Source organism: Oryzias melastigma, linkage group LG3 (assembly GCF_002922805.2).
Source record: "Oryzias melastigma strain HK-1 linkage group LG3, ASM292280v2, whole genome shotgun sequence".
NCBI lineage: Eukaryota > Metazoa > Chordata > Actinopteri > Beloniformes > Adrianichthyidae > Oryzias > Oryzias melastigma.
The window spans coordinates 33,336,128-33,346,046 of NC_050514.1; the positions used below are offsets into that span (position 1 = coordinate 33,336,128).

General features: G+C 37.9%; 1 protein-coding gene across 2 annotated transcripts in view; it reads right to left on the reverse strand.

The window, feature by feature from the left end:
* Positions 1-3,109: 3,109 nt before the first annotated feature.
* Positions 3,110-9,919, reverse strand: part of znf507 (zinc finger protein 507) — a 19,399-nt gene continuing 12,589 nt past the window's right edge. Inside the window, exons 5-8 of one of the 2 annotated variants that reach the window (XR_002921668.2) lie at positions 7,489-7,593; positions 5,511-5,645; positions 4,726-4,886; positions 4,006-4,140 (exon numbers count right to left, since the gene is read on the reverse strand). Coding sequence is in view for 1 of the 2 variants with exons in the window: in XM_024294973.2 (XP_024150741.1) it covers positions 3,723-4,140; positions 5,511-5,645; positions 7,489-7,593 (658 nt within the window). In the remaining variant the exon portion in view is untranslated. Of the gene's footprint in view, positions 4,141-4,725; positions 4,887-5,510; positions 5,646-7,488; positions 7,594-9,919 lie in introns of both variants that reach the window. The other variant, XM_024294973.2, reaches the window with a different exon arrangement.

Sequence of the window (9,919 nt, forward strand, 5' to 3'; positions counted from 1 at the left end):
GAGATCCTCTTATGGAGGCATAGATTTCCCTTTAACAGGATAAAAACTTAAAGTCCATTCAAAGTCTTAAGTCCGTTAAAAATTCTACTGGAGAAACTCAAATGTAAAAACTGAAATGCATTAACTAAGAAAATTAGTTCATTTCTGAAAATTAAACCTCATAAGTATGAAATAAAATTAAAAAGTAAATTTAAGTAATGAAGTTTGTAATTTAGAGTTTGAGATGTTTGAACCCCGACCAGAGTGAGGTCTCCTGAAATCACCTTTATATTTTGTTATTTGCTTTTGAACATTAAAACCTGCTGCTCAGACATGAACATTTATATTTCTTAAAATCAAGTCTAAAACAAATCAAAGACAAGTCGATTGATTTATTTAAACCTTTTTATTTCCAAAAAATACACAGTCGATGCTGCAGCTTTTGAAGTTCCAAATATAAATCAGCACAAAGCCGCTGTCCCGTCACATTCTGACACAGTTTCATCTGCTTTACAAAAACGAGCATAAAAATACACCAATCTGCCTCCTCACCTCCACCTCCTTTGGTTTCAATGCACACTGATGGTTTGGATGCCTTTAGCTTAGAAAAAAAACAATTCTTCCCTTAAATACACAACTAACATTCCGTTTAAAACTGGATTTTTTTTCTTTTTCAACAAATTCTTTAAAAATATATGGTTTCTTTTGAAGAAAAGTCAGTTTTAAGATTCTATATCATATAAACGACATATAAAGTGTTCAAGCAGAAGACACCTAAAGGGCCAACTTGGTTTGTTGTTTGGATTCCTCCACATTTCTAATTTAAAAAACTACTGGGGTTCACTGGCAAAACAACAATACAATTCAAAACCACTTTCAAGAAGCTTGAATTTGTCAAAAGTAGGCGGACACTTGCAAATGAATCTTTAAATTAAAAAAAAAGGCACAAAAAATGAATATAGGAGTCAGGGATACTTTTATAAATATGGCACATTATGAAGTTTAAATCCGGTGGGATGGAACTATGAAAAAAAGAGCAACTGAATGCAGAAAATACCAAAAGATTTCAATTGAAAACATATGGGGTCAAATCAGGATGAAGTGAATGACTAGATTGTAAATTTGGAGAAAAATAAGTTTTAATCTTGAAGCACAAATTGTAAACTTGGAAGAAATACTAAAATACTATCTGAAAACAAAAAAATATAAAAATAAACCAATAAATCTAAAATTGTTACCAGATAAAAACAAGATGCTTTTATTTGCAATAGTTGCTGTTTTGTATTTTTAGTTTTCTATTTTTTGGTTTCCGACCCTCCTTGTTTTCAGATCTTAATTTACAATTTCATTGCTGAATTTTTTATTTATATTTCACGTGGGGGCGGGGCTTTGAGCCAATTGGCTACAGAGACATGATTGACATCTGGATGATGAGTATTATCACTACTGTAATCCACATCAGATTAGCATCATTTTTATTATTCTATTTCTTTTTAGTTTACATTGTGCTCTTAAATTCAAAAGTTTTCATTTTTTTTAAATGTACAATCTGGTTTTTCGTTCACTTTAAGCTGATCCTGATTTGACGCCACAGTGAAAACATCCAGTTCTGTTTTTTAGATCTAAAGAATCTATCAGAGATTTAATTATGAATTTTCACCCAAACTGCAAATTTAAAAATATATTTGTTTTAACTTGTATTTTTAAAAAATTAAAATTGCATCAACAGGCAGAAAAGTGGTGACTTTTCTGTTCAGGATGAGAGTTTTGGGTCATGATGCTGTTAGCTAGCTTCAGCTAAAGTTTCATCTTCATCCAGATTAACCCGTTTACTCACACGATGAAAACCGTTGGACAACCTGTGGACTGAAATTAATCGACTCATATTTTCCTTTTTGTTTCTGTTAATAATATAAAAGCGATATTTGATTCTTGCAGGAACATTTTTTCCTCCTTTTTGTCAGTTTTGTCAGAAACCCCTCCCCCCACTGCATTTTGAGAGGGGGAGGGGTAACGAAACGGATACTTTTCTACAGTAAATTGTGCAGTAAAAAGTATATTTTCTGCTGGTCCATCTTTATTTTAAAAGTACTTTTGAACAACGGTTGAACAAAGTACCTTTTAGAAGCAGATTTTCACCAGCAAATGTCCTCGTTTCTCGCCAAACAGATGTTTGGTAATAAAGATTTCCCAATGCCAATCGATGTCATTACAGCCGAGCCGCTAAGCGCTAAACAGAGTGGGGGGTGTACAAAAATAGTAAAACTGACTCTTTTGTATGGAGTAAGATAGCTGTCGAAAAGAAACGAAGCTGTGCACAATTTATTTAGTCAGAAAAGGGATATTTTTCTGTTTGGGATGAGAGTTTGGGGTCATGATGCTGTTTAACTTTAAATAAAGTTTAATCTTCATCCAATATTTAATCAAATCAACAATGCCTCAGAGCGAGGAAACGCATTCTGGCAGGGAGAACGTACCATAGCATCACACCCTGACTCGATGTGCATGCCCGTGACCTGTTTTTGACAGTTTGTTAACAGGAGAAAGTCATATTCAAAACAAAAATAGTCATTTTCAAGACAAAGAAAAGTCAAAGTCATGTTTAAAACAAAGAAAAATATATCAAATCAAAGAAAAGTTGTATTCTACAGACACATGTTTAATGTCAAATTAAATGTTGGATTTATATTTTTTCTGGAAGTTGTGCACTAAATATTAATTTGTGAACACATTTCAATTCATATATTTGTATTTATGAATAAAATTTTTTTATGAATATGTTTCTTTTGACAGTTATTTTACCCCATACTTTTGGCAACCAAAAGTTTTAAAACTGCAAAAATTTCACCCAAAAACGTCCCAACTTGTTCAGTAGAGGGCGCTGTTCGTCTATGGCGAGCGTTTTGCTGTTCCTGCCCTTTATTCTGTCACCGTTCCACATTTTAGGAGGAATTTCTAAGATTTTCTGCCAGCCGTTCTCCCAGCAGAGAATCCTGGCGGATGAAACGTTTATGGATTGAGGTTTCCTCTGTAATCTGTGCAGATTTTATCTGGTTTTTAACGGCTGCTTTCGCTCAATCGGTGAGAAGACTCAGAGATCACGTCCTCAAAGAAATGAATAGTCTCCATCTCTGCATCTTCAGTCAGTCATGTTCATCAGGGACAATAATCCATTCAAGTTTGCTCGACACCAGAGATTAGATTACAAACATTCCTATTCACGACATAAAAAACAGACTGAATATATGCATATAAAAAAGCTTAAAATGAGCACCGCATCACAGGTGACATTCTCTCTACTCTGTCTTCCTCTCCACAAACTTGGCACCATTCGGTTAGAAAGTTTCTTCCCTTTTTCGTCTTCTTTTGTAGAAAAGTTCTTGAAAGCAGCAGCAGGTGAGGTGGAAGCAGCTCCTCCGGTTCGTCCACAACGTCTAAAACTGTCCGCTGAAGTTTGTTTTATACAAGAAGCTCCGGATTCAAATCTGCAAACGGAAACGCTGAAATAAACGGATAAATCTGAGGCGATGTTCATACGGAGAGTTTGTACCTCCTTTACTAGGTTTGAGCCTGGACCGACTTGGATTAAATACATTAAATATTACAGTAGCGATAAAGAGCTGCCTTACAGCCAGGAGGCGCTGTGTGCTGCTGAGGTATGACAGACTCCTACTTGGGTCAAAGCTCCTTCATCTGAAGCGGTGTCGGACTGCGGGGTTGGACTCCGGTCGGTCCTGGGGGGCTCACTGAGCTCTCTGCAGGCTGGGTTGGGGCTCCGCCTGCTGCTCCTTGTTGAGGATGATGCTGATGATGGCGCCCTCGTGCTCCTTCATGTGCTCCATCAGCCGCTCCTTGCTGGTGGATTCGAAGCCGCAGATGCAGCAGCAGAACAGCAGGACGCAGTACTCCATGGTGGGGGTGGGGGGCGGCGGGCCGGTGCACGGGCAGCTTTTGGACTGTTCGGGGTCCTTCTGCTGGGGGGGCGGAGCTTCCTGGATGCACGGCGAAGAGTCTGCGGGGAAGCCTGAGGCGCCGTCGGCGGGGAGACCGGCTGGTGGGAGCGGCGAGGGGGGGTCCAGTTTGAGCATTTCCTTTGGGGGCGGAGCCCCAGCCGGACCCTCGGCTGCAGACTCCACCACTGCAGCCAACTTATGAGGAGCTCTGAGGGTCAAAAGAGACGAGATCATAAACCTCATGTATAAGAAAGTCCCAGAATTCCCCCTTTTCCAAAAATAATTTTCAAAACAACAAAGTAGCTAAAATTAACAGTTTTTTCTTCCCTCATTGAAGATGACACGTCTGGACAGTTTCAGGCTTTTCCCACATGTTTTAAGACATAATGTAAGCTGAATTTAGCATCTAAAGATGCAAGTGATGATAGCTGAGGATGCTATCATCCAGCTAAAAACGCTGATATGTGAAAATGCTAAAATATTAGCTAAATGCCAAATTAGCATAAAAAACTAAAACAAAAAAACTCAAGTTAGCCAAAACAACTGTAGCTGATAAATTAGCTAATCAGCAGCAAAGTTCACTTTAAGAGCTGATTTCAACAGAACCATAATTTGATGACCTCTGACCTCTGTTTCCGTTGAGAGAACACCTCACTTCTGACTTACCCACACATGCAGGTATTCCCCGTCACCTGGAGCTTTAATCCAGACACGGTTCTCCTGACGGCAGGAGTTCACTTAAAAATGCAACAATAATGAGTTCAAATAAAAAACAAAAGCGCGCTCCGCTTACTAAAGACTGTTTGCCGTCCAGCTGACGTGCTCGGAGCTGAACTTTGTTCTGGATGAGGAGCTGATGGAGGCTCACAGCGGTTTGGAGCTTTTCCTCAAAACATCAAACGTTTTGCTGCTTTATTTTATTTCCTGTATGTTGGTTTGATGTGGAGCTTCTGTCTGCACACACAAACACATTCTCGGAGTGAAACACTGCAATGCAGCAGCAGGGAAATGGGTGGAGGGAAAACAGAGATGAGCTGCTGCTGCAGAACCCTGAATATCAATCACACAAAAACTCAGTTTGGTTTCAGTAAAACCTTAATTTATAATCTGAAACAGATGCAACATGTCAGAGAACTATGTTTTAGAAATAATGCTGATTTTGTTCTGGACTTTATTACTGCTATTGTTGCTCTAATAAAAGAGTAAATAATAGTTACAGTACAGGCCAGTTTATGAGCAGCTGTTTGAACTTTTCTTTGGCTGAAACTTGAATCAATTTTCAACCAATAATCAATTTAATAACTTTATGGTTCCATTTCTGTTCAAAGCAATTTATAGAGTTTTGCTTTTTTAAATGAAAACTTTTATTTTTGTGCTATTGAAATCTCTTGTTTTCATAAATAAAAGCAAATAATTTTGGTATACAACTTTAAAAAGTGAACTGGTTTTGTCTTAAATTGACTCTGCAGTTTATCAAAATCCAAAGGATGATGGAGTTCCACCTTAATGAATGCACCTTTAAACACTAGAGTGAGGGACATCTGTAACGATCGAGGCCGAGTCGCTCGGGACACTCACCGGCTGCTCTGGGAGATGGCCTCGTTGATGGCTTTGTTGACCTGCTCGTAGTTGTAGTTCTGGTCTCCGGCATGTTTCCACATGTGGGACTTTAGAGACGGGGGGTGACTGCAGACATATCCACACAGAGAACACCTGCCGGGGGGAGATGCAGTTACCATGGGGGGAAGTGGAGGTTTTAAACAATATTTACCAGAGAGTAGAGCTGCTGTGATTGGTCGACTAATCGACTATTAAAATAGTTGACGACTAATTTAATAGTCGATTAGTCGTTACTTTATATTATATTGAGTCAGAGTGTAGTAAAGTTGTATTCTGTTAGCTTTTTGGACCATTTTGGTATGTTTTAAGGTTTTTTTAGGCTATTATGGAGTTTAGCTAATATTTCAGCTGCATGCTAGCTGTTTGGCTAATTAAGGATTTTCTTCAGTTTTTTTAGGCTAATTTGGAGCTATGCTAATATTTCAGCTACATGCTAGTTGTTTTGGCTAATTTAGGCTTTTTTTTTTAAGCTATTTTGGAGTTAGGATAATATTTCAGCTGCAAGCTAGCTGCTTTGGCTAAGTTAGGATTTTTTATTTGTTTGTCTTTTAGGTTAATTTAGCATTTAACTAATATTTTAGCTGGCTATCAGCTTCAGCCTTTTTAGGTATTAGCTTCAGCATTTTTATCTATTAGCTTCAGCGTTTCCAGCCATCAATTTCAGCATCTTTAGCGGTCAAATTCAGCTTACAGCATTCACACTAGTATTATCACAGGTAATGCTATATATCTAGTCTTTAGTTAGTTTAAAGCTAATGATGGTTAAGATGTGTGCTTTGCATCTAGTTTGCACATGATCTGATTAGTCGACTAATCTGAAAAAATAATCGGTGATTAGTCGACTATTGAAATAATAGTTTGTGGCAGCACTACCAGAGACGAAGTGTTAATGGGAAAACTTCTCATGGTCAGGAGAAGATGCAGCGACACGACTTTATCCTAACAAAAACAGAGGTCACATGTTCTTGTTTATCCATCAGTTTTGTCTTAAAGTTTGTTCATAATTTACAGAATCACGGAGGAACACCATCGCTGCTGAACCTATAAATATACGCAATCGTTGCATCAGTAAACATCTGAGTTTCATCCACTCCACCAGAAACCAACACAAACTCTACAAAAACTTCTACACTCCTGATCAGAGTTTGAATGAAGGATTTCTGAGGAGAATTCCTGCAGATCAACATGTTGAATGACGGCTAAATTACTGTATTTAAACTAAAGACAAACAGAGGTAGAAAATTTGTAGGTTTTAGGTAAAATAAACTACAGTGTGAAGGAGATGAGGACTTACTATAACTTGATTTTTTTTGTCATGTAAGGTCCTTTTGTTGCAAAAAAATGTGCTGTATGAGTAAATAATTTAAACACAACCACTTAATAAATTCTTTACTGTCCATGTTTTTATATCTCTTAATGACAAATCCTTGTTATTGAGAAATTGGGAATCTTTATGGAAAAATAAATGATGGTAAGAGAGGTGTGACTATATATATGTTTTTTATAATTTAAGACTCTGTATTCTCGTTTGCAACATAACATTTCTTTGTGAATAAAAAACTGGTTGATCTCAACATTTTCCATAGAATACATGCATGTTAGAGTAGATAAATAGATGAAATGTGTCATAAAGACGTGTACACTTAATAAACCTGTTTATTAGTCTGACTTGTCTGTGTTTCTGCTTTTTCAGCAGTTTTTTTTAAACTAAATTTCACAGCATTTTTTGGTGTCTGCTACTCTAAAAAATGATGCAAAATCGGCTCAAGTTGAATAAAGTTAATTAATCCTGAACACTCAAAGTTGCGTTCATGTAGATTTTCTCTAAAGCATCACTAAAGAAAGTGAAGTGGAAATCAGCAATCAGCCTGTTCCTCAGAAGTGAAGCCGTTTGACACGAAGACTCCGCCCAGAAGACCTCCGATCGTCTCCTCACCTGTACTGCTCCAGCAGCTGCACCGCCTGATGGCCCTGGGGGTGCCTCCTCATGTGACTCTTCAGGCTGTTCATGTTGGTGGTGGCGAAGTCGCAGCTGCAGCAGCTGGAAAGCAGAGAGAACGTGAGGACGGAGGAGCCACTTAAGCTGCAGAGCGAGGTCATGGCGGCGGCGCTTCGAGCTCGCGGCCTGCAGGGAGGCCTGGGATTTACAGCAGAACAGAGGAAACTGCTCCTTTAAGGAAACTGTAAATCAGCCTTTCTCCGGGGATGTTTAAAGACGTCGTAGCTTTGAAGGCAAACACTGGTTTGGAGGAGGAACAACATTCGAGTTTTTGAGCCTTTCGCTTTATTGAGAGCTTTTTTTCCCCCAAATCGGTCTTCTGCGTGTTTGGGTTTATGAAGGGCTTAAAGCTGCAGGAAAATTCCCAGCGTTGCCATTCCAGCCCAACAGTTCAAGGAGGGAGAAATTCATCAGAAACTCAACAGCTGTAATCTGCTGGCGGAGCGGTCAGTGCAGAAATCAAGCGGCCCTGAAGGGCGAAATGCTTCTGGAGCTGTGGAAAACGATTAGAGGGCAGGAAAAAAAAAAAACATCACGGTTCTGAAGGCACACGCCGAACTTTCTGCAATTCCAAAAGTTTTTCATTTTCAAATCTGAAGCCAAGGTCACGGCGGAGACCGCTCGGTCTGAGAGCAGCTGGAGGGAAAAAAGAAAACAAACTAGATCTGCTGCAGCCGGCAGATTCTCTTTCTCTGCTTTCAGACTGAAGAAAAGAGCTGTGGGGGGGGGTCACAGCCACTGCAGTCTAAACAGAGAGCAGCTTCTAACATTTGTCCACATGTATTATTTAGTTTTGTGTGCGGCTGATGAGGATGGAGGCCGGCTTTCATCAGCATCAAGCCTCCGCACGTCTCCAAAGTTCACAGAGAACACGGAGACGATTTTGTGTATGGAAATCGGCATTCTGGGTAATCGGAAATGGAAAATTCAGAGGGTCTGGAATAGCATCGTCTGAAACCAGATGAAGTGACCATCAGCTGTGGCGCAGCGTCTTCCGAAAAACCCTTTGTGAACAAAACTGACAGACTTAAAACGCTAAACTTCCTGCTGTAAAATGACAGTAAATATTAAAGACTTTTGCTGATTAAGGAAGATTCGGTTTGCAGATTTCTGGTGATACATTAAATGTTCATAAATGATCCGAAATGGAACAAAATCTCTGCTCCAGAGATGAATTATCTGCATCTTTTATCTGTTCTTGTGACAAAGTTAAAAAGCTTTTAGTGTTTTTTCAGATAATAGAAGTACTGAAATAAATATTTGGATCAGTCTCATCTTTGGATTAAATGTCTCCGTAATAATTTTGTTTTAATTTAAATTATTTACATTTTTTATTCAAGATATTTTGAGTCATTTTCAACAAAGAATCAGCTTAATCCTAAATTTGAGAAAAATGATCAGATTTTAATAATACATCAAAAGAAAAACGGCTCAAATATCGAGGTTGTTAACATAACATACAGCCATTACAACCATTAACATACAGCAGATTCAATCTCATCTGTTTGTTTCGCAAAGAAACGCTGAGGAAATGTGTTATCTCAATGTTTACATTCACTGAGTTTTATTTACATCTGAATAAATGCAGTAAATACAATGTAAAGTAAATGTGTACTTGTGTGTTCAGAGGATCAGAAAGGCTTTACTGCCCCCTAGAGGATCTGTACACACATTGCAGTTAAACCTTGAGTAGGTTTTAAACAAAAAAATCTTATAAGTAAGATCATTGTCTGGATGCTTTTGGAGAATATTTCACATTTTCTGTTATGGTAAAAACCAAAAATTTTTATAATTAAACTTGAAAAAGGCACTACTTCTAAATTTAAGGTCAAATGAGACAGCAAAATTTTAGGGTTTTTTTGTTTAAATGGGGAGAAAACAAAAGGTAGCCAAGTGATGGAAAACTATAGATCATAATAAAAGTTTTTCTCCGTCATTAAAAACATTCATATGTTTGGCTCCACTAATGTTTTCTGTAAATCCTGGACTCTGGTCCAGATCACGCTTGAAGGTTTTGGTGCACCAGTATGGGGTACGACTGCTGTCAAAAAGAAAAAAAAAATGCATAAAGACAAAATTTTGCAGAAATATGAATATGAATCCAACATTTAGTTTTATGTTTAACATTTCTTTTTTTAATACAACTTTGTAAAATCTTGTTATGAGATCAATAACATTCCAAAAATGTATTATGTTTTTTCTTAGTTTAATAAATAAACTTTAACACACATGTGTAGTTTGAACAATCGATGTTCCGGGACTTATGTATACGTCTCTGACCATATGACGTATTTTTGACAGCTTGCTAACAAGAAAAGTTGTTTTCAAAAAAACTAAAAGTAGAATTCTGATTTTTTTTCTGCTAAGT